Source organism: Caenorhabditis elegans, chromosome II, assembly GCF_000002985.6.
Source record: "Caenorhabditis elegans chromosome II".
In the NCBI taxonomy this organism is placed as follows: Eukaryota; Metazoa; Nematoda; class Chromadorea; order Rhabditida; family Rhabditidae; genus Caenorhabditis; species Caenorhabditis elegans.
Genome location: NC_003280.10, coordinates 2151007 through 2174356, shown reverse-complemented (window position 1 = coordinate 2174356; position 23350 = coordinate 2151007). Strand labels below are relative to the sequence as shown.

The 23350-nt window shown below is 37.5% G+C and overlaps 5 protein-coding genes, 1 non-coding gene and 1 pseudogene across 7 annotated transcripts; 5 read left to right on the top strand and 2 right to left on the bottom strand.

The window, feature by feature from the left end:
- Nucleotides 1-1137: 1137 nt before the first annotated feature.
- Nucleotides 1138-4032, top strand: srb-14 (annotated as a pseudogene). The gene is given in 4 exon segments: nucleotides 1138-1371; nucleotides 1546-1764; nucleotides 3452-3556; nucleotides 3559-4032. Coding segments are annotated over 4 exon segments (1032 nt in total).
- A 112-nt stretch (nucleotides 4033-4144) lies between these two features.
- Nucleotides 4145-7926, bottom strand: anr-48. Its single transcript, NR_101663.1, has 2 exons — nucleotides 7231-7926; nucleotides 4145-4370 (listed from the first exon to the last, which is right to left on the bottom strand).
- Nucleotides 4172-5409, top strand: C33C12.12 (SAG-related sequence SRS10). The gene is made up of 4 exons (NM_001267120.2): nucleotides 4172-4221; nucleotides 4274-4947; nucleotides 4991-5100; nucleotides 5151-5409. Exons 2-4 carry the CDS (start codon nucleotides 4846-4848, stop codon nucleotides 5293-5295), a joined length of 357 nt encoding a protein of 118 aa, NP_001254049.1. The 5' UTR covers nucleotides 4172-4221; nucleotides 4274-4845; the 3' UTR covers nucleotides 5296-5409.
- On the top strand, nucleotides 5594-6666 carry fbxb-38 (F-box associated domain-containing protein). Its single transcript, NM_061803.4, has 2 exons — nucleotides 5594-5685; nucleotides 5734-6666. The coding sequence occupies exons 1-2, from the start codon at nucleotides 5603-5605 to the stop codon at nucleotides 6599-6601; spliced, it is 951 nt and encodes a 316-aa protein (NP_494204.2). The 5' UTR covers nucleotides 5594-5602; the 3' UTR covers nucleotides 6602-6666.
- On the top strand, nucleotides 7881-8917 carry C33C12.4 (Conserved secreted protein). Its single transcript, NM_061802.6, has 5 exons — nucleotides 7881-7929; nucleotides 7975-8090; nucleotides 8388-8486; nucleotides 8598-8716; nucleotides 8765-8917. The coding sequence occupies exons 1-5, from the start codon at nucleotides 7896-7898 to the stop codon at nucleotides 8865-8867; spliced, it is 471 nt and encodes a 156-aa protein (NP_494203.2). The 5' UTR covers nucleotides 7881-7895; the 3' UTR covers nucleotides 8868-8917.
- Nucleotides 8918-10524: 1607 nt separating this feature from the next.
- Nucleotides 10525-11016, top strand: C33C12.11 (Protein kinase domain-containing protein; the record flags this gene model as incomplete). The annotated part of the gene is made up of 1 exon (NM_001026839.2): nucleotides 10525-11016. The coding sequence occupies one exon, from the start codon at nucleotides 10525-10527 to the stop codon at nucleotides 11014-11016; it is 492 nt and encodes a 163-aa protein (NP_001022010.2).
- An 8120-nt stretch (nucleotides 11017-19136) lies between these two features.
- On the bottom strand, nucleotides 19137-20349 carry math-18 (MATH domain-containing protein). The gene is made up of 4 exons (NM_061800.4): nucleotides 20233-20349; nucleotides 19896-20179; nucleotides 19655-19781; nucleotides 19137-19603 (listed from the first exon to the last, which is right to left on the bottom strand). Exons 1-4 carry the CDS (start codon nucleotides 20343-20345, stop codon nucleotides 19306-19308), a joined length of 822 nt encoding a protein of 273 aa, NP_494201.2. The 5' UTR covers nucleotides 20346-20349; the 3' UTR covers nucleotides 19137-19305.
- Between the last annotated feature and the right edge of the window lie 3001 nt (nucleotides 20350-23350).

Sequence of the window (23350 nt, the reverse complement as noted above, 5' to 3'; positions counted from 1 at the left end):
TGTTTTTTTCGCCGCAGCCGACACTTCGGGTTCCGCCGCACTATACAGAAGGCGAGACAGGCAGGCAGAGGTGGCCAGACAGGCGCGGTTTCAGAGCATGACGCCTGCCTCCAACTTGTCCGCCTTCATCCCCGTTTCTTGAAAAATGTTTATTACTAACTCCTGTGTTTTAAAAATTATTCTGAAAAACAATTTTTACAATGCGGAACTAATTTATTTAAAAAAAGCATGCTTTCTAAAAACAGCTGGCATGTTGTTTGGCTCAAGAGCTTATTAAAAATTGAGTCTAAACCAGAAATCTGTTTTTAGGTTTTTTTTAACAATTTTTTGGTCAAGCTGTCCCGGGAGACATTTTAGATTCTGGAATGAACATTTTCCAACTTTCCACTAATTTTTCTCAAATTGAAAAAAATATGAATTTTGAATTCAAATGTTGGAAAAGTATTTGAATTTCCCGCCAAAATTTTAAAATTTTTCTGAAACTTTAATTTGTTTTGAAAAACTGAAATTCGAAGTTCCCAGTCCTTCGAATTTGAATTAATGGAGAGGTCGTCAAAAAATTGTTTAAAAATTTCAAATTCCAGTAAAGTGTTTTAAAAAATCATATTTTAAACTACGCGCCAGACGGGTAGTTCAAATTTTGTCTGAAAAATAGGTTGGCGGGAAATTCAAATTTTCCCATAAAATAATTTTGGCTGGAAGATAAAAGTTTCTAGTATTTTCTAAAATAATTTTGGCAGGAAATTCAAATTTTCTTTTTTTAATTTAAAATAATTTTGGCTGGAAGATAAAATTTTCTAATATTTTCTAAAATAATTTTGGCGGAAAATTCAAATTTTCTGAGATAATTATGGCAGGAAATTCAAACTTTCTAATATTTTCTAAAATAATTTTTTGGCGGGAAGATCAAAATTTCTGAATTGTTTCTCTGATTCACCTAATAGGTAGATTTATTGTTACTTTATACCTTTGTTATTGTCATTGACATTTTCATAAAAAAATGGGTATGTGTAACCCAATTACTCTTGTTTTTGCCTATGTGCTCTGCTCATACATGATTCTTGAGTTATAGTTTTATTAAAAATTCCAACTTCCACACACTGCAAGTACTGTTCAATTTCAGAAATTCCAAATAAAATGCAAGAAAGCAACAATTCAGCATGTGAATTTGCTTATCAACTAACATATCACCCGATTTATCGAGCTGCTCAGCTTTGGTCATTACTTGCTTCATTAATTTCTATATCGGCGCTGATATTTTTTATTTTAAGAAAAATATTAATTCTACGTTTTCATGGGAATTTGAAATGCCTACTTTTGGTTTATTTTATATGCAATTTTTTGTATTCAATGGCGATTTGTTTTGCATTTGTGAGTTTTACTTGATTTCAGAAATATGAAATTCGAATTTCCCGCCAAAACTATTTTAGAGATATGATTTTTTAAAATTTTTCAATACAATTTGGCGGAAAATTCGAAATCCACAACTTAAAAATTCACAAAAAATTAAGTTTAAAAAAAAATTAAAATTTTAATTTTTCCCAGTTCTACCATTTCTTCGTTCCATTTTTCATAACCTCCAAATGTCAATTAATAATCAATAATACATTATTAAAATGGGGTCAAATTTCGGCAATGATTGTGATGACGTGTTCAATGCTTATTCCTGTCGGATTTTCGCTTGAACGCTTTGTTGCTCTGGGAAGAGCCAAACATTATGAACAAACTCAAGTGTTGCTGGGGCCTGTTATTGTGGCTATAATTGTGAGTTTTAGGAATATTTTGAAAATTTGAAAATTGAATTTCCCGCCAAAAAAAATTTCAATATGGGATAATTAGTCGAATTTTCGTGTCAAAATTTCTAAAAAAGTGAAAAAATGTTTTTTTTGATTTTCAAAAATTTTCAAAAAATAAAACGCTTTCAAGCTCTCGCTAGCATGCTAAAAAATTTTGTACTTTGTAGTCTGTTATTGTAGTTTGTAGTATAGTAATGTAGTTTGTAATTTGTTATTATAGTTTGTAGTTTGTTATTGTAGTTTGTAGTCTGTTAGTTCCGTTCAGGGTATGCGGCAAATTTGCCAAATTTGTAAAATTTGTAGAATTTACCAAAATTGCTGTTTGCCGAGCTCGACAAATTTGCCGAATTGGCCAAATTTGCTGTTTGCCAAACTCGTCAAATTTGGCGGATTTGCCAAATTTCCTGTTTGCCAAAATCGGCAAATTTGCTGAATTGGCCAAATTTGCTGTTTGCCAGACTCGGCACATTTGCCGAATTTGCCAAATTTTTTGTTTGCCAAACTCGGCAAAATTGCCGAATTGGCCAAATTTGATGTAGGCCAAACTCGGCAAATTTGCTAAATTTGCAAAATTTGATGTAGGCCAAACTCGGCAAATTTGCCGATTTTGCCAAATTTGCTGTAGGCCAAAGTCGGCAAATTTGCCGAATTTGCCAAATTTTTTGTTTGCCAAACTCGGCAAATTTGCTAAATTTGCAAAATTTGATGTAGGCCAAACTCGGCAAATTTGCCGATTTTGCCAAATTTGCTGTAGGCCAAAGTCGGCAAATTTGCCGAATTTGCCAAATTTTTTGTTTGCCAACCTCGCCAAATTTGACGGATTTGCAAAATTTGCTGTAGGCCAAACTCGACAAATTTGCCGAATTTGTCAAATTTTTTGTTTGCCAAACTCGGCAAATTTGCCGAATTTGCCAAATTTTTTGTTTGCCAAACTCGGCAAAATTGCCGAATTGGCCAAATTTGATGTAGGCCAAACTCGGCAAATTTGCTAAATTTGCAAAATTTGATGTAGGCCAAACTCGGCAAATTTGCCGATTTTGCCAAATTTGCTGTAGGCCAAAGTCGGCAAATTTGCCGAATTTGCCAAATTTTTTGTTTGCCAACCTCGCCAAATTTGACGGATTTGCAAAATTTGCTGTAGGCCAAACTCGACAAATTTGCCGAATTTGTCAAATTTTTTGTTTGCCAAACTCGGCAAATTTGCCGAATTTGCCAAATTTTTTGTTTGCCAAACTCGGCAAAATTGCCGAATTGGCCAAATTTGATGTAGGCCAAACTCGGCAAATTTGCTAAATTTGCAAAATTTGATGTAGGCCAAACTCGGCAAATTTGCCGATTTTGCCAAATTTGCTGTAGGCCAAACTCGGCAAATATGCCGAATTTGCCAAATTTTTTGTTTGCCGACCTCGCCAAATTTGGCGGATTTGCAAAATTTGCTGTAGGCCAAACTCGGCAAATTTTCCCTATTTGCCGTGCTCGGCAAATATATTTTCGTTTTTAGTCTCTTATTGTAGTTTGTAGTATGATCCTATTGTTTGTAGTCTGTCATTGTAGTTTGTAGTCTGTTATTGTAGTTTGTAGTCAGCAAGCGCCCATTTTATTGTGTTGAATCTTAGAATTCCGTACCTTTTTTGTATAAAATAAAATATTTCCAGATCGCAATAGATTTTTCAATTATCTTCGCCGTCTATAAAGATGAACCATTTACCGATCAATTCTACTCATTTATAATACTTCCATCATCATCGGCAAAGCAGCTAACTACGTATTTCTTCGCATTATATTTGTAAAAATATTAAACCTATTTCTAAACTGTATACTATTACGTATTCACAAGAAAATTAAAATCAAATGCTACACTCTGACAATCCGCTATGAAATGGAAGAAATTCTTCAATCTTCGAAATTCACATTTATTATCAGCTTCGCTCATTTGCTATTATTCGAATTTTCTGTAACAGTGACAATATTTGTGAGAACTATGGGAGAGTCATTTTTCAATGGATCTCTAAATTATGCAGTTGCTCGTGGTGTATATTGCTCTTTTCCGACTTACAGCTTGATTATAGTCTTTATTGGTATCAAATCTCTGCGACATTTAAATTCCCAGAGACTTAATAGAGTGCAGTCAACTGTGCAGATTGCTTCGACTGGGAGAGAAGGATCTAAAAATTATGAAAATGTGATTTCTAATTATTGGGATTCTGTATCGACTAAGAATCGTAGAATAAAATAAAAAAATTTAAATTTGGCTTTGAATTTAAATATAAATTGAATAAAATCCCACGTGACCTCCCAAAAATCGTGTAATTTTGTTTTGCTCGAACAGAAATTAAATAGATGAAATATTAAAAATCAATTTATTTCGATTTGTCCGTTCGCAAATTGAAGATGCTATGTCGCCTACTTCTCCTGTTTTTTATCGGTAAGTACCTGGAAGTTTTTACTTCAAAAAAGTTTACTTTGAAACTTTTCAGCTCAATGTGCATTTGGTTTGAGCACGAAACTATCCAGCGATGAACAATCCGATTTAGTCGAAAAAGCTAATAGTCGGAAAAGGGGATCCAATCCAAACTCGATTTGGGCGGTAATTGGAAGCGGCGCGGTCGCGTCGCGGTTAGAACTCAATTTCCTTTAACATGCTTAATTTTCAAAAATAAATCGAGACCGCGACGCGACCGCACCGCATCACTTGAAACTTTAATACAGAACAAGTTAAAACTGAAGCAACTTGAGACAATTTGAACGGGGTCTCAAGTTGTTTGAGAGGAAAACTCAAAATTCTCTAACAGGCTGAGTCTCTTAGTTGGAGTTATTTGCAAAATTTCGCGACCGCGACGCGACCGCGACGCACGACTCAGATTTTCAAATTTTTAGAACTAGTTGATATTAGTGTCAAATCGAACGAATTTTGAAGAAAAACTCAAAGATTGTGGTTTCAAAGTTTGACAACTCAATCAGCACGTCTTCCATAATTGGACCGCGACGCGACCGCAACGCGACTGCAACGCATCAAGCTAAAACTTGAATTGAAACGTTAAAAAATGTCATGTTCTTTCAGTATTTTGACGCCGAACTCGAGATTAGATTGTTGAAAATGACGTGCGATGTATTGAAGGACACAGGGTCGAAATTGGTCATTTTCGATGATGTAAATTTATTCATTATTCCAACTGTTAGTGTGTTTTTTTAAGGGAGCACAAAATAGCCTTAATCAGGATTCCACTAAAATTGCCTGTGTAAAGAATGACTGCATTCTGAATGGAAAACAAGTTGAGGAAATTTGTATTTCCGAGAGCCCACCGTGAGTGAATAGTTCTATTTTGATATCTTATATCTTTCTTTGTTTTTCAGAAAAACCACAACAACTCCGGCACCTGTCCCCACTACTACTACTACTGAACCATCTGGAGCTTCCCAACTCGCGGCACTATCTTCCGGACTGCTTATTTTAGGTGTTTTTCTACAGTTGAATTCGACTTCCCCAGACCATTTTTAAATTCCGATTATGCGGGCTCATTGGGCACCAAAAGAAAAACCACACTAGAGAGTATTAAAGCAATACCAAGAAAAATTATTGGAGCGGCCTAATAAACTAATAAAGGCATAATAATATATGCTACTTGTGTGTTATAGAAGAGGCGAGCCCGTGCCCTAGATCCAGGGTTGCTCACCCCACCTGCTCAATAGATCTGACCTCTTTCAGTCCTAGCCCTCTTTGTCTGAAACTCTTTTCTCTCCCCTTTGCTCCATCTGCTCACTTGACGGGACCTTTTATTTCTCATTATCCCCATTATTCACCCAACATGGATGCCGTCTCTTTTCCTATCCTTCGTCTACCACAACCTGCGCTGAAAAATGCTCTGCGACAAATGTTTCTAGTGGAACAGTAAGTTTTGACGTGTTTGGTTTACTTTTGACATTTCTTTTTTTTCAGTATTTCTCTATCAGTTCTCTCGGCTAAAGCAAAGCAACAGGTCGCAAAGTTAAACGAAATTCGTGGGAATATTTATTTGTTCGTGTCGTCTTCAATGGTTGGTTTCAACCTACGTTCAAAATGGATCCATTTTGATCTCTCTGTCGACCTGGATAAGTCTACTATTGAAATCCGCAAACATGAAGCTCCTAGATACGAATTAACCAATCTATCAATGCCTGGGTTTACCGCGAAACAGTGGATCGACCATATTGGGTGTGTATTCTTGAAGAACGGAAATCTGACATTGTTAGTCCAGAATCCACAGAGAAGAATGATAGAAGAACGTTATGAATACATCCGAGAATTTCGCATTGTCAAATTGGAAATTTACTCTGCTGAGATTCAAGAAAGCCCGCTTTATGATATGTTTCCGTTACTGAAATGCTTGAGTTTTGGGCCCTTTCCAAGACATCAATCAATTCTTATTCAGAATGCTGACAAATTTATATTTAACGAGTCAAAATTTACACTCAACGAGATATTACTATGCAACTGTTCCTCAATAAGTGTAGACAATCAAGTCACTTCCGACAAGGATTTAAACCGTTTCATGAAGCACTGGATCAAAGGATCCAACCACCGACTCGAACTCTTCCAATACCACTGTCGACCAAATAATAGAGCTCTAATTGTAGAATCTGAACTGTTTAAAGGTATCGATTACAAGGTAGAACAGATGGATCGTTATTGGAAACAATTTGAAATTGAGAGAAACGATGGCACAAAAGCAATGATCGCATTTGGAGAAAATGGTTTCGTTTCCTTTATCATGTGTGTCTCACCGTTGGTCTTGTTAGATGTGCCTAATTTTAATTTTTTTTACTAGAAAGTTCTATGAAAATTCAATTCTCATCTATTTCTCTTTCTATGCACAATAAAGTAATTAACTCTTCGACACTTTTCTGTTGTTGTTTTTTATTTCAAAAATACATTAAAATCTGGCATTTAAGCATTGAAAACTTTCAAAAATACTCGATTTGCCAATCTTGAATTTTAAATTCCCTCCTTTCGTCTGAGTTTTCTTAAAGGTGGAGTAGCGCCAGTGGGGAAATTGTTAGAAAATTTGGTCCCAAAATGACCGAATATCATAATAAAGCTTTTCAAAAAAATTTTGAAATTGTTTTATTTACTGTCAAAAAGTGGCAATTACTCAGTTTTTGCCACTCATAATTTCGGAAGTCGACCAAAAAAAAATTGTTCTTTCTAAATTTTTTATACTATAATTTTGATTTAATGATTTGTATTAAAACATTATAGGGGTCGAAACATGCGACATTTCTTCAAATTTCCTCAAAAGCTCATATTTTTCAAAATTTTGGCAATTTGTCAAAATTTTGACCGGAAATTATGAAAAATCTAAAATTTTTCGGAGTGTTTTATTCTAATATTTGGTTGTTTTGGATCATTATAAGTGCATTTAGACAAACTCCCCACTGGCGCTACTCCACCTTTAACAAAAAAACAAAACAAAAAAACAAGATCATCTAAAAATCGGGGTTTTTCGAAAAAAAAAGAAGTTTAAATTTAAAATACTAAATGATACTTTGAATCCTCCTGTAAATACTACTTTTAACATCCAACCGCGACGCGACCGCAACGCACCATAGAAAGTTTGAAAAGTCTCCAAAACTAGTCAGTACGGGTGTCAAATCTTGGGAAATTTGACAAAGAGCTCAAAAAATCACACAAATATGCTTAAATTGTCTTACTACTTGATAGTTTGACCGCGACGCGACCGCAACGCACCACTCAGAATTTCAAAAACTTCCAAAACTAGTCAATTTGCGCGTTAAAATTTTAAAAATGTCAAACATTTCTCAAAAATCTAGATTTTACAAAAAAGTCCCAATTGGAATCGACGAAGAAGCGCTCTAAGTCCAATGTAAGAAGCTCTGCCCCCGAACCATGGGCCTTGTTAGGTATTTGGCTGCAAAAAAAACATTTCCCGCTCTAAAATATAGCATCTTTAAATTTAAATCATTAAGCAATAGATTTAAAAAAATGATTTGAATAAAAACAAACGTGATCTCCCAAAAATCGTGTCATTTTTTTGCTCAAAAAATATTAGATGATAAATAAATAAAAATCAATACTTCAATTTCTCCGTTCACAAATTGAAGATGCACTGTCGCCTTGCTTTCCTGCTATTCATCGGTAAGTACCTGGAAGTTATTGCTTCAAAACTTTAAAAATTTTCAGCTCAATGTGCATTTGGCGAAATCACGAAACTTTCTGAAGCCGATCAGATCAAATATATGAGACGAACCATTGATGATACAAAACGTCTTGCCGAAAAAGCAAATTATACGAAACTGGTGAGCAATTTCGAGAGCGCTGCGGTCGCGTCGCGGTTTGTGGCTGAAAAATATTTGATATCAGGGTGTCAAATCTTATGAAATTTGACAGAAAACTCAAAAATTACACTTGAAACGCTTTCATTATCCAGCCACGGCCATTCGAAGTGTTTGACCGCGACGCGACCGCACCGCGACCGCACCGCGCCACACAAAATTTCAAAAATGTCCAAAACTAGTCGATATGGGTGTCAAATCTCGGGAAATTTCAAGCTGATAGTGAGTTCAAATTTCGAAGTTAAAAATCTATTTTTCCAGAGTTTCGACGCTGCACTCGAATCTAAAGTGTTGAAAATGGCCTGTGACGATTTGGAGAGCCAGCTAGGAGCAAGATTTTTCGATGCAAAGCATGTAACGGTTTGTGGTCAATTAAAAATCTATAGGGAATTATTTATAAAAAATTGCCAGTTTACAACTTTTCGATAAAATCAATTTTTTTTGGAAATTAAAAAAAATGGTTTTTTACAGAATGAAATTGCTAAAATCGATGGAGTAACTCGAATTGCTTGCATCAAAACGGATTGTATTTATGAAGCAATCCTGCCAGCTGTGACAATCAAGTATATGTGTGCATTCGGATACCCTGAGTGAGCTAAAAAATATTTACCTTTTTGTAAATAGTCTGAAAATTTCAGGGAAACTACCACAGTCAGCAGCGCATCTTTCGGAACTCAGAGAATTGTAGGATGTTTCTTTGGAATTCTCGTTTTTGCAGTTTTTAACTATTTTAATTTGTAATTTTTCGATGTGATTTCAATCGAAAAAATGTGATAAACTTGTGATCTATGGACATGTTTTGTGGGAATTTGTAGAAAACTTGGCAAAAATTGCTCTAAAGCCGCGACGCGACCGCAACGCACTTCATTGTACATTCAACTTTATTTTGAAATGTCAAAATTGTTCAGGCAGTAAAGTAATAATTCCAAGGTAAAAAACTTTTTACCGCGAAATTATGACGGCGGGAAAACTAAAAATCAAGTAACGGTTATTATTAAAAAATTAAAAAAAAACATTGAAAATTAACAATTCCATCTTCTACTGATCAAACGCCATTTTCATCCATTCTTCCATTGAATAATTTTTATTTCCAACTGGGATTATAATACCAGATGGTTTCTCAGTGGGTTTTTCATTCTCAATTCCAGTAATGTTTAGAATCTCCACATGCGACTATACTGTCATTAACCACTAGCTTGTTTTCCATATACCTCCAGGTCAAAAATTCACCCCAAGATATACATTTTTCTTCGTTATTAAACATATAACATACAGGGCTTGATATATTATTTCCGTTAGTTGAAACTACTTTTAATTGAATTTCCGTTTCAACTGTCCATTTTGGAAGTTCATTTTGTCCTTTTGCACAATTAAGAGATAGTACAACAAAACCGCCCTGTCTTTGAATTTGTAGTTTCCTGTAAACTAGTTTTAATGTTGGACTAGAATCTGATATATTGTTGTGAGATGGTCCCATCTCCCAATTATCTGGTACTCTGAGACACTCGCGAATACTCCCATCGTGTTCGCCGTACCAGAAAACCTATAAACCGCTCCTTCCAGTCGCTCTATCTCCCCCTTTCTCCAATCTAATGCGCGCCCTCATTTGAATCTCCCGCCAAGCTCAATGGTCTCGCAGCGAGTGTGCGCCGCGGGTCTCACCGCGCGCGCCCTCCTTGCTCGTCCTAATTTGCTGGCCTAAATTAGTTTTAACTCAACTCCCTGCACTCGTCTCGTCACCGCACCAGCGGCACGTTCCTTCTTTTAATTCTTTTATATTTAACACTTCCCTTTCTATCATTCTTTAGTTAATAAATGGGGTTTCATGGTAATAACATGCGTTACTCGTTCACACCGCTTATCCTCCTCTTCGCTCGGCACTCTGCAACGCCAGTTCTCTCTTAGACACTTCTTCCGGCTTGACCCCAGTGCGGCTCCCCAACCCGCTATACTGGGCGGTCAACATGGTGCATCGACCGAACCACCCCAGAGCTCCTAGTGACTCTGGAGTGGATTCGAGCCGTTGGGAAAGAGAGAGCTGTGTGCCCAGAACTAGAGTAGGAAAAAGTAGGATCTGAACGAAAACGTGTGATCTGCCAGGACCTCTAATTTATTAGCGTCCTTTTCACGTTACTGCTTAATCTGGATCCCCCGGAGGAAGATCATGATCACCTTCGGAGAAACCCCCCTCGGGGCCGCGGAGGCGATTTAATGCCACCGGAGGGACCAAGCGATAACTGTAATGACGAAGAGGTTCATGGACGATTCGCATCCGCTTCACTTTACTGCTCAATCTGGATCCCCCGGAGGAGAGGAGATCTGGATCGCCTTCGGAGAAACCCCTCACGGGGCCGCGGAGGCGATTTAATATCCCCGGAGGGACCAAGCGACAACGGTAATGACGAAGAGGTGTGTGGACGACGACAGGACGCTAGCCAAGTTCGAGATATTATCTTTCGGGATATTCTCCTTCGGCTTCTGCTGCTTCTTGGCTCAGGACGACGACAGGACGCTGGCCAAGTCGAGATATTCTCCTTCGGGAGATTCTCCTTCGGCTGGCTGCTGCTTCTTGGCCCGGGACGACGACAGGACGCTGGCCAAGTCGAGATATTCTCCTTCGGGAGATTCTCCTTCGGCTGGCTGCTGCTTCTTGGCTCATGACGACGACGGGTCACTTGCTGGCCAACTTCGGGACTTCTTCTCTTCGGAGAACCGCTGCCCGCTGTTGGCCCACCGGGACGACGGGACGCTGGCCAATTTCGTGATCTTCTCCTTCATCCGCCTTTGGCTCTTGGCTCATGACAACGATCGGGACACTGACCAGCAGCTGCACACTCTTCGTCATCCGCTGGTCTTCAATTTGCTTCAATTCGGATTTCCCCACGATTAAGATCGATCGGGATATCCAGAACATGAAGCAGATCACCCCCTTCGTTGATCATCGAAACTCCTCTCTCTCTCCTCGACACGACTTTGAATCTAAGCATCTTGACGTTTTCTTCTAGGGGGTCTCGTTCAGCATCTGCCTGTAAATACACCGGGTGCCATGCTATCTCAAAACTCATCCAAAAAATTCTTTACTCCCAACAGATTCTAAATCATGGGCGAGAGAATTACATGAAATTTTGGGATGGCGAACGCACTTTTAAACGATCCTGATGATCAACTTTCAAAGCCGACGTCTTTCGATTCGACCAGCATTTAAACCTGCAATAGCAGTAATTATTTGCTGACGAATCACTCTTCATCTCTCCTTATTCGACTACGCGTCATTTGGATCCACTAAGCTCATTAGATATGCAAAATGGCAGCACAAGTACTTCAGATTTTGACCATTATTAGGAAGACAGCTAAAACGCGTTTTGTACTTAATGACGAATCTATCATCTCCTTTTTTTCTAATTTTTCAGGCACTGCTACAGGTTCACTAAGCTCGGGAAGTGACCAATCGTGTAGATTCCGGAATTAAAATACGCGTGGCTGAAGGAATCTGCATGAATTGACGCCCCCCAGAGTTTTGACGAATCCAAGCGGAGCCCATCTTTTCATCTAGTTGAGCGGTTTCTATTTTCCCTTGAGCTGACTTCTCGTTGACTATTTTCCCCAAAAATCTGTGACGAAACGCATCTGTGACAATTCTCACTAAATTTTATTTTTTTTATTTAATTTTAACCAGAAAAAGTCAATTTTATCCGGAAATACTCCGATACACGCTGAAAACTCCTTAAAATTCCACTGAACCACCTCTCGAAACGATTGAAATTCAAATTTTGCGCGGGTTACGGTAGGCGGCGGTGAGTGCGCAAAGTACGCAGAGTGAACATTAGTCTGAGGTCCCACCGAAATTCACACGAATTTTGGGATTTTTTTGGGATTTCTACGGATTTTTGATTCATTTTAGCTCATTTTAGTGTTTTTTCCTCCGTTTTTTTCGAAACTTTTCGCAATATTTTTGTTTATTCAACTGATCTCTTGAATATTCATCGTGAATTACAGTAAAACAGCCGGATCCCACCGAGAATGAGAAGCTCAACCAGCAATACAGGACTCCATCCTCTCCAATCAACCGCTCAGCTCCCAATCGTAAGATTTTTCGTTGAAAATACCACTATTATTCAATTAAAAACGCTTATATCACACCGAGAGACAGTCACCCTGATCTCTCAACCCCGAATTTATCTCCAAAAGCCCGGCAACCCCGGAGCACATAGGGATGAATTCAAACAACGAGTAAATTGGTTCTCGATCTGTGCTGGCTGGTACAGATCTGCCAAATGAGATTTGAAATTAACAATTTCACTCGTTACCGCAAATACATATAAAAATTTTTTTCAAAGTTTCGTAATAATTTTGGATACATCCCTTTTGAGATTAGTTATTTTATCGAAAACGATGATTAAATTTAAGTCACAAAGAAAATGAACTGAGCACGGCCTCTATGAATTTCACTCTGCTTAAATTAATTATCCATTTACCTTTTGTTTGCTTATGCTTAAATCTCTCACAACATCTTCTATAAAAACTCTGGTTTTACGAACGATCTATTTTCTAGATGGAAGAGCCCACAACCGTCCCACAAAACTGAGGAAAAGGATTAGCCAACAGCTTTTCCGAATCTCTTTGCGACGATCTCGGCCTACTTGCACTGGGAAGAAAAACATCCGAAAGACATCATCCGCTCAAGACACACTTGAGAGGTCAGTGACTTTTATTGAAGAAACACGATCTACAAAAGAAAACGGAAAATTTTTGATATCAGAAAATGTTTTAAAAGAAATAAAAAATGACTTCGAAGGTTATGGTAGTGACTTCACAATTGCTGAGCACACTCAGTGATCGGAAACGCCATCAAACCACGAGGATCTCCTAATTTCTCAAGAAACGGCCCTAATAATCAAAAATTAATTCATTTCTTTTTCAGAGATCACCGAAATGTGCAGCAAAGTGCAAGTGACCGTGGAAGAACCCAAGCTGAAAGTGGATAGTTGAGACAAGTCATCATCCGCTACCACCATAGCATCTCTCCACTACATTTGCGAAGCAATCGCAAACATACAGGGCATCAGCGACTTGCTACCAACCACTCGACCTTGATAAACGACTTGGATGATTGCAACAGGGACCGGGATGCTGTACGAGCCTCCCTCGAGGACTTCATCACTCGCTGTACCCGGAACACGTGTTCCTCCGTGACTGTTCACGCTGTCGGAATTTTCCACGAAGATCCATAGCGATGACAACGCAGAGAATCCACGCGATTCCGCACTCAGAAAAGGAGTCTTGGATTGGGCTAGAGGTCAAGACAACTGGACTGAGCATTAAGCAGGCTGGATGGAGTACTATCCAAGCCAACAACCGCTAACTTGCCCATATATCAGCATCCGGATCTCACCAACCGCTCTTCATGACCGCCGCGAACAATGCATTATCCGAAAGCTGTTTCAACTCTCCACAATCATCCTGATTTTCGGAACTTGAGTTATCCCGCTGAGGAAATGCAAACGCTCGTCATCAATCTCGAACAATTGGTTTGGCATCCGCTTCACTCATCACAATAATAACAATGGCTTATCATCAACTGGCTCACAATCCTCAAATTTCGAAACAACACTCAAATGGATCAATTGCCCGGACGCTAAAAGGAGGACTTCAGTGCGCAAGGATTATGAGGCGAGTTTAATTTTTTTTAACTAGTCAGGGTATTGAAAGTTGTAAAAATGATCGAAAAACTGTAAGCAACGCAACCCCAAACTTTATTTTTGAAAAGAATAAGGACTCCGAACACCCAACCAGAAAAATCTTACTGGTTTACTGGTATAGGGGCGCGGAACATAATAGACTAATGTAGACAACATCTGCTTTAGACCTAAACCCTTAATTCTCTCTAGAACTGTATCGTTTTGGTGTGGCTCAACAATGGCTTACATATTTTCCACGTCTACTATAACTATTCATCACCCGCTTAAAGTAAAATTATTGAAACTCGTCCGTCCTATCCGCCAAAAAATTCTCCAAAAAAGCCAGAGGCTCAGTTCCATCCCAAATTCCTCAATAAAATTTACCAAATAAATAAACCCTTTACGAGTGGCCTTATCATTCCTTCAATCTCCTTCAAAAAATGAGTTTAGATACTTAATAATTATATTTATAAATTCTCAATTGTAAATTTAAAAAGGGAGTAAAAGGCACCAGCCTACTTGTATAGAAACCCAAAACATAAATACCAATCTAATTTCCTGAAGCATTTTGAAAAATTCGGGGCCCTGTTAACCACCTCCAGAAACTTAAAAAATGCCCTCAAAATGGAAATTAAAACATAAACAACAAATAAATTATTATCTTTTGGAAAAGGAAAAAGTAGCACATCCGCTCTTTTTTCAAACAAAATTTCTTAGAAAATCTCACCTACATTTCCACAAAAAGGTTCTCAAAATTTTTTGGAATCTCACTAGTGAATATAGGAAGTATCTCAAAAAAAGAAATTACAAAAATAATAATCACAACAGTTTCTTGCTCTTTGTAGAAGTGAGCAATACAGCCGCTTCTTAAAAAGAGATAAATATGAGTAACTTTTCTTTTACTTCTAAAGACTGTTTTAATTAACACGTACAGACTTAGACTAATAGAAAAAATGCCATAATAAAGAGACTACAATAAAATATAAAAAAGATTCTTGAATTTCTTATGTAGTAGTGACATAGCAACATATACGCTTCTAACATAAATACGAAAGAATCTTAACAAAAAATGAAAAGTTTCTTCGACATAAGAGTAGATACCATCCGCTTTTATACAAAAGTTTTTTCCTAACAATGACTCCAATAAGCCTAAAAGATCGTTCAATACATCTGAAAGCCTAAGAAGGCATTACGAATTAACTCAAACAAGAACTTCTTATACCTAAACCCCCGGAGGAAAATCACCCTTAATTGAAGTAAGCAACACATGACACTTACATTCAATAAAAAATTGATCCGAAGGAAAATAATCCAAAATTTAAAAATCACTTAAACATTTTTAAATCTAAAACCCCCGGAGGAAAATCACCTTTAATTGAAGTAAGCAACACATGACACTTACGTTCAATAAAGAATTGATCCAAAGGAAAATCATATAAAATTTAAAATCACTTAAACATTTTTAAATTCAAACTTTCACAACGAAGTGGAGTCATCCGCTTCAACTACAAGTTTCTTATGGTCTACTCACCACGAATAATTGAGATCAGAATCCAATTAATACAAAGAGCATTCCAAAGAATCACAAAATTTAAAAAACGGGTTGCGAGAGCAACCTTTGCTGGTTAATAAAAATTAGTTTAGTTTATACAAGGTCACTAGGAATTTTGGGACTAGTCCACGTCTTCGTAACTTTCGATCAATCAATGATACCACTGAGCTAACTATAGAAAAGCTGTTATGCGAATTCAAAAAATGTTTATTATACCACGTGATCACTTAGCGCACAGTCAGAGTGGCAGAATGACACCGGCTATCAAGTAGACATCCGTGCTGACTACGACTTTAGGACGTCGACATCCTATGACCGCTAGTTCAGAACATAAAACAAACATCTTTCGAATTCGATTCCTTCCTCATATTACTATCCGCTTCGAGACGACTTTGAATCTGACCATCTTGACGTTTTTTTCTAGGGGGTCTCGTTCAGCATCTGCCTGTAAATACACCGGGTGCCATGCTATCTCAAAATTCATCCTAAAAATTCTCTACTCCCAACAGATACTTAATCATGGGCGAGAGAATTACATGAAAAGTTGAGATAGCGAACGCACCTTTAAACGATCCTGATGAACAAGTTTCAAAGACGACGTCAAATCAAAGTAAGATAGGGGTAATCAGGAACAGTAGTTGAGAAGACAGAGTAGGAAGACAAACTGACAAAACCCCAGAATATCCAAAACCCTCAGTAAAATTAAACTAGACCGGTGAGAAGTCCACGAGTATAGTATGAGCTAGCGCAACAAATTTTAGAACAAATAAGTTTCCACGTCACCGATTAAATCCTAAATTCCCTCATACCGTTTCACGTTTTAATTTAATTCTCTTATTTCTTCTCTTCTTATCTTTCATCAATAAACTCTCTTTCTTCCAAATCATCTTAAAAACGGTCTCTATTCCTATCGGTGGCTACAAAAACAATATTTGACTCTCCAAAAAATTTATGCGCATAGTTTCCACTACAACTCACAAACCCGCCAATTAACCAACAACAAAAACTCAATTCCCTAGCCTTGATCAAGCTGTGGGCCTCCCGTTTCGCCTTGAGCGATTCACCTCCCGTTTCGCCTTGAGCGATTCACCTCCCGTTTCGCCTTGATCGATTCACCTCCCGTTTCGCCTTGAGCGATTCACCTCCCGTTTCGCCTTGAGCGATTCACCTCCCGTTTCGCCTTGAGCGAGAGAGTACGAATATCAGTTTGAGCTCCGAGTACGAATATCAGTTTGATTCCGACGACAATAACCAGCAACCGTTCACTCCTCAACCACGTACTCAAATTAGATACGTCGAGGTGAAGAATAATGGTAGTCACGAAACTCAAAACTTATTAAAGTACCTCGGCAAATATGATGGTAACGCAAATATTGATTCATTCCTTACCGACTTCAAAGAATCGGTAATGGAAAACGAAAATTTAAATAACGCAAATAAATTTATGATCTTAAAAACTCACCTATTAGGCAAAGCACGTGACTGTATCTCTCGAGACCACGTAGCGGCTAAGGCAATTGAGAAGAACATTGCTTCACTGAAAGCAGTGTTTGGGAAGGATGAAAACAAGACCAGCCTTTTAGCCCAGATCCACACTATCGGTTTTCCACAGTCAGACGTTAAGGAAATGCGTAGGGCGATCGCCAAACACACTGTTCTTGCCGAACAGCTAGTGAACATCGGATTAGCAGCGAATGACGAGAGAACTTTCACACCTCTCACATCTCGCCTACCACCCGCTATCCGCACAAGAGTCACTCAGTTTTGGGGCTTGAAAGGTGAAAACGCGACATACCAAGAAATCCTTGACTATGTCACTACTTGTGTTGACGACATGGCAAGAGAATCAATCTTGGCCCTTAGACATTTACCAACCGCTGACTATCAAACCGAAGTGGGACCACTAGGGATCCCATACTCAGGTCATCTTAATCATGCCAACGCCACCACCCAGAATCAGGGGGACGGGAAATCTAACGATCAAGGGTTGCATCACACGGGAGGGTGTATGTTGAAAGAACACCAGGGAGACATGAACAGTTATCCACCATCAGCTCCACCGGTTCAGCAGTTTTTTCGAGCTAGCCGGGAAGGCCGGCATTTGGGACAAAACCAGCAATAGGCGGTTTTGGGCAGACAGGGGAGCACATATACCAAGCCCCCTGCCAACAGCTGTTTTGCCGCCAGCCTCAAATGTTTCTGTTCTTAACCCAAATACTCTTTCTCCAACATCCGCCATCCCCACTATCAACCCGCTTCTTACTTTTCCTCCAACACTTTCCGATTCTGCACAAGTCCTAGCAAAGTCAGAAATTGAACATTTCGCAGCACTCATTTCAAGATCAAACCCAGCACACCAGCTGGCGGCGATGTTTGAAAAGATTGCGCAAGACAGTCGGTTCCCTTTCATATACAGGTGTAGTACTAAAGAATACAAACGTCTCTTTTTTTCCTCATAGAGTTTTTGGGACATGGTTATTACTTTGGACACATCTACGAGCCACTGTGCTCAATATGAAAACCTCAACCTCCGCGAATTGCTCTTTATCTGGCTTCAACGGTGTAGTTACTCAAATATATTTTGTATTCCAAGCACATCAGAAAGAAAGAGCCTCTTACCCAATGCTCATCTTATCAACCGCTGGAATACAACCCATTGCCAGAAACCCCGAGCGAGTGCTCCTCCACGAGTCAGACCAAGTAGGCATAGAGTCCACCCGCTTTGAAAGAACTCTAATCCCTGCATCGGTACTACTTGATCGAGGAACACTACTCTCAAACGTTCAGTATGTCATAGAGAGAATTCTAGGATTCATAGGACACTTAGTGTCTGGAAATTGCGTCAATAAGGTGCTAGGAAATGTTGTCAAAAGGTCAAAAACGCCAATTCTCGCATTTCAAAGCTCAGCCTTTTGGCATGAGCCGAGAAAGCCTGATGGATGCGGTAGACCGTATAACATCGTCGACTTTCCATCTGCAAAAACCTTACTCCGCTCCTCCAGAAACTCGCTAAGTACCGTGTTCCCAGAATACCTCCAATGTCAAACTAGAACAATAATCCTAAGCCCCATTTTCAATTTTTTATCATAACCCCTTAATCCCCACTACTTCTACGATTCAAAACGCCCGCTTAGATTTACACGAAAGAGTAGGACAAAAAGATAATTTCGAAAACCCCGACTTAGACCAAGTCCACGTTGACAGTGAGGATGAAGTTACACTACTTCCCTCACACAACGACGGCCGTCACGTCGACGTTTTCAACCCCGGAGTGTTGTGAGATGGTCCCATCTCCCAATTATCTGGTACTCTGAGACACTCGCGAATACTCCCATCGTGTTCGCCGTACCAGAAAACCTATAAACCGCTCCTTCCAGTCGCTCTATCTCCCCCTTTCTCCAATCTAATGCGCGCCCTCATTTGAATCTCCCGCCAAGCTTAATGGTCTCGCAGCGAGTGTGCGCCGCGGGTCTCACCGCGCGCGCCCTCCTTGCTCGTCCTAATTCGCTGGCCTAAATTAGTTTTAACTCAACTCCCTGCACTCGTCTCGTCACCGCACCAGCGGCACGTTCCTTCTTTTAATTCTTTTATATTTAACACTTCCCTTTCTATCATTCTTTAGTTAATAAATGGGGTTTCATGGTAATAACATGCGTTACTCGTTCACACCGCTTATCCTCCTCTTCGCTCGGCACTCTGCAACGCCAGTTCTCTCTTAGACACTTCTTCCGGCTTGACCCCAGTGCGGCTCCCCAACCTGCTATACTGGGCGGTCAACATATATAGTTATAACAACTGACCATGGAATGTTGAAACGATTTTCAATGCCTGTGGAATAGTTCCCTCCTTCCTTAATACTAGATATGTTCTCAACAGCATAGGATAATACAAATTTTTTCCCCGTATTCGACATAATGCATGATGATTCTTAAAAAATCAACTCACATTATTAGTAGAAAACATGACACCAACCTTTGATATCAATAATATTTACAATGACTTCCACATTAATACTGTCGTTGTCAACGTAGTATTTTTTCATTTTTTCCCAACTAATTAATGTCATACCACGGCCATAAGGCTGATCGAAAACAACTGATCGACGTCCTGCATCACATTTGCCACTTGAAGAAATTAATTGAACTTCAAATTCACATTTAACTTCATATTTCTTTCCTTCACAAACAGCTTTTTTACAATACAAATATATCCCAAGACGTTCATGACACTTTGATATTGTGATTCTCCTGAACAATTATTATTTAAATCGCGTTGATGTAACACTGAAAACAACAAACCATGGTATATTGTAATGCTCTTCTATATCACTATAAACCTGCTCTCCGCGCACAAATCTCGATATATTTCCGAAAGTATGTTTTAGAACAAATGATTTTCCTATGTTAGGTTGCCAGGTCGGAGTGTCTAAATTTAATTAATTGAACTAAAAATCAAAAGAGTGGGAAATATAATTAACACTCCAGAGGTACCCCAAGAATAACTAAACTAATCAAAAGCTCCAGAATTGCTTCAACATACCTGTCATGTTAATAATATTGGCATGAGCTTCAATCAGAATACTGTCATCATTTACATAATCCCTTTGCATATTCTCCCAACTGATGAGTTCAGGAAATCCATTTCCTGTGGGGTTTTGGAATTCATAGTTTGTATTCATAGTCCGTTGGACATATTTTCCACTGACAGCTACTAGCTTCATAGTGTATTTCGTTTGAATTGACCATTTTCTGTGCATGTAGAATTCTTTATTACAATATAGGTAAACAGCAAGCATTCCATTTTTTCTAGAAATGCCGAGCTTCCTAAAAATTAAAATTAAATTTTGGAGAAATTATTTTGACAAGTATCCACTAACCATGGAGTATTGTAACGTCTTTCAACATTACTATAGCGGTTCTCGTTTTCTTTCAATGAAGATATATTTTTGAATGTGTGTAACAACACAAAAGATTTCGCATATGAAGACATTTTTCTGAAAATTACCCAATTTTGATTTGCACAGTCATAAAACTTTTTATGATGATCATATTAAAGGTGGAGTAGCGCCAGTGGGGATTTTGTCTAAATGTACTTATAATGATCCAAAACAACCGAATATCATAATAAAACACTCCAAAAAATTTTAGATTTTTCATAATTTCCGGTCAAAGTTTTGGCAAATTGCCAAAATTTTGAAAAATACGGGTTTTTTAGGATATCTAAAGCTATGTCGCATGTTTCGACCCCTACAATGTTTTAATACAAATAATTTAAACAAAATTAAAACATAAAAAATGTAGAAAAAACTTTTTTTTTTTGGTCGACTTCCAAAATTATGAGTTGCCACTTTTTGACAGTAAATAAAAAATTTTCAAAAATTTTTTGAAAAGTTTTATCAAGATATTTGGTCATTTTGGGACCAAAGGAGTGGTTTCAACAATTTCCCCACTGGCGCTACTCCACCTTTAAACACGAAAAATTCCGAATGTAACAGTAAAAATTAAAAAATGTTTCTAAATTTTTAATGATTGTTTGAAACTTTGAAAACATTTAAAAAATAAGATAATTATTTTTGATTTCCCATGCAAATGGGTAACGTACTTTGTTTTGTTTTCTGGCTAAATGCATTGCTTAAAAAAATTATCTTCGATATTATTTTTCCGCGAAGAAAACTTGATAACTTGAAAGAAATTCATAAAAATAGATAATTTCACCTGAATTATTATTGTTTCAAAGGAAATAAAATGTCTGAAAAATCAGGAAAATCTAATCACTCATTTGCGCGGGTATTCACAAAAAAAAATTATCAAATTATTTTAATTTTTAATTTGATTTCAAAATTGATAAAAAAATCATTAAAAAAATTTATTCACATTTAAATTCCGTCATCACCGCCCATTCTCTGCCATTTAAAGAAAATAATCTGCAAATACGCGTAAGGAGGAATTCTTATCAGTTGTACAAATGAAATATGTGGCTGAAGGTTCAAACATTTCAATTTTTTCTATAATACTCAAAGTTGTAAAGAGTTTTCTGTTTATTGATAGAGAGCCTGACCCTTTTAGTTTTGCATTAAAGTTTTTTGTTACAGAACCGGCATACTAATTTTAGTATTACAGTAAAGGGTATTTGTGATTTATATTCCTACATTTAATTTTAATTAGTAACTGCATCATTCATTTAAAATGTGAAGAGTATTTTTATTGTAAAATATTTAGTAAAAAATATTTTCAAAAGTATTGAAAAAAAAATGAGCATGAGCAGATGAAACTCGTTCACCTGCAAACCTATGTTTAAGACACTGCAATGAATGGAAAGAGTAATTTCTTATCATCAATTCTTCCTATCAGTTACATACAATAATTTAAAGCGCTTTTCGACTGCCGCAAAATATTGATTAAAATTCGAGAAAAATGAATGTTTGTGATGAATCAAGTTGTGAGAATAATCGGATAAAAATTTGAAATCACTGTGAACCTAACGTTTCACAAAATGAACACTTGTTTTCATTTGAATTTGGTGAAAAAACTTACGTAACTTCAGAAACTAATCAGCTACGCAAACTTTGAATAAATTTTCTGAAAGTAAAACTTAAGATCATGTTTTAAGTTTTTTCATAAGAAAAAAAAAATACTTTTTCGTTGAGTTGGAACAGTTTGAATATGCAAAACTACTGTTTTCAACTGAAAAACGCAAAATTTACTTCAATACTTTTAAATTCTCAGTGAGATTATGATATTCGGTCGTTTAAAAAAAAACAACAAACCAGTATAAAATGGCGACTGCGGTGATTTTCAAGACATTTCTAATCTCCGTATATGTTCCCATCAGAATGTACAGCGAATGGGCAAATGTGAGTTGTTGTTTACCGGTAACCTTATAATCTGAAGCCGAGGAAAATTCAAGGAAAATTTAAAATTTATTTTCGGAAAGAGCATAGTCGAAAACCTATTCCGGTGAAATTTCAGACAAGTTGTGCATATAGTTTTCGATAAAACTTCAATTTAATCAAGATTTTACACTTTCTGCTTTTTAAAAATAATCTGGCACGGTTTGAGCACATTTTTGAATGGTGCGGTGCGGACGCGTTGCGGTCGCGTTAAGGTGCGGTTGCGTTGCGGTTGCGTTGCGGTTGCGTTGCGGTTGCGTTGCGGTCGGATTTTACAACTAACTTTAGCATTGAGATTCAAACTTTAAAAACTCGATTTTTGAGTTTTCCGTCAATTTTTCTGAAATTTGAAACCCGTAACGACTATTTTCAAAGAACTTTGAAATAATTTAGTGATGCGGCGCGGTCGCGTCGCGGTCAGACTTTTCAATTAACGTTAGCATTGAGATTCAAACTCTAAAAACTTGATTTTTGAGTTGTCCGTTATTTTTCTGAAACTTGAATCTCATGTTGATTATTTTCGGTAACTTTTGAAATTTTTAGTGGTGCGGTGCGGTCGCGTCGCGGTCAGCCAAATTTTAGTATTGAATTTATTTGATCTTTTTCTGGGTTTTCAAATAATCTAGCACGTTATTGTAGTTAATCTAAATAATTCAGAATGTTTTGACTAAAAACAAATTTCTGACAATGTTCTTAAAAAAAATGTGTTCTAATTTTCTCGTGGTGCTGTTTGGTCTACAAAAATGCGGGAAAATTTTCCCCAAAAAGTGTGACGTCAGCACGTTCTTAACCATGCGAAACCACTTGAAAAATCTGCGTCTAAATTCCCGCATTTCTGGTAGATCATAACGAAATGGGACATTCTGACACCACGTGATTTTATGGAATTTTGTGAAATGAGTTATTCATCAACTGAGAATTTTGAAAATTTTGAATAAAATTATAATATTTTCAGTTGAAAACTATAGTTTTACAAATTCAAACTATAATATCTCAGAGCCAAATTTGCAATTTTTTTTTGAAAAATTACCAAAAGTATGCCCAAATGTTTCACTTTCAGAAAGTGTATTCAAAATTTCTGTAGCTTATCGGATACTTAAATTAC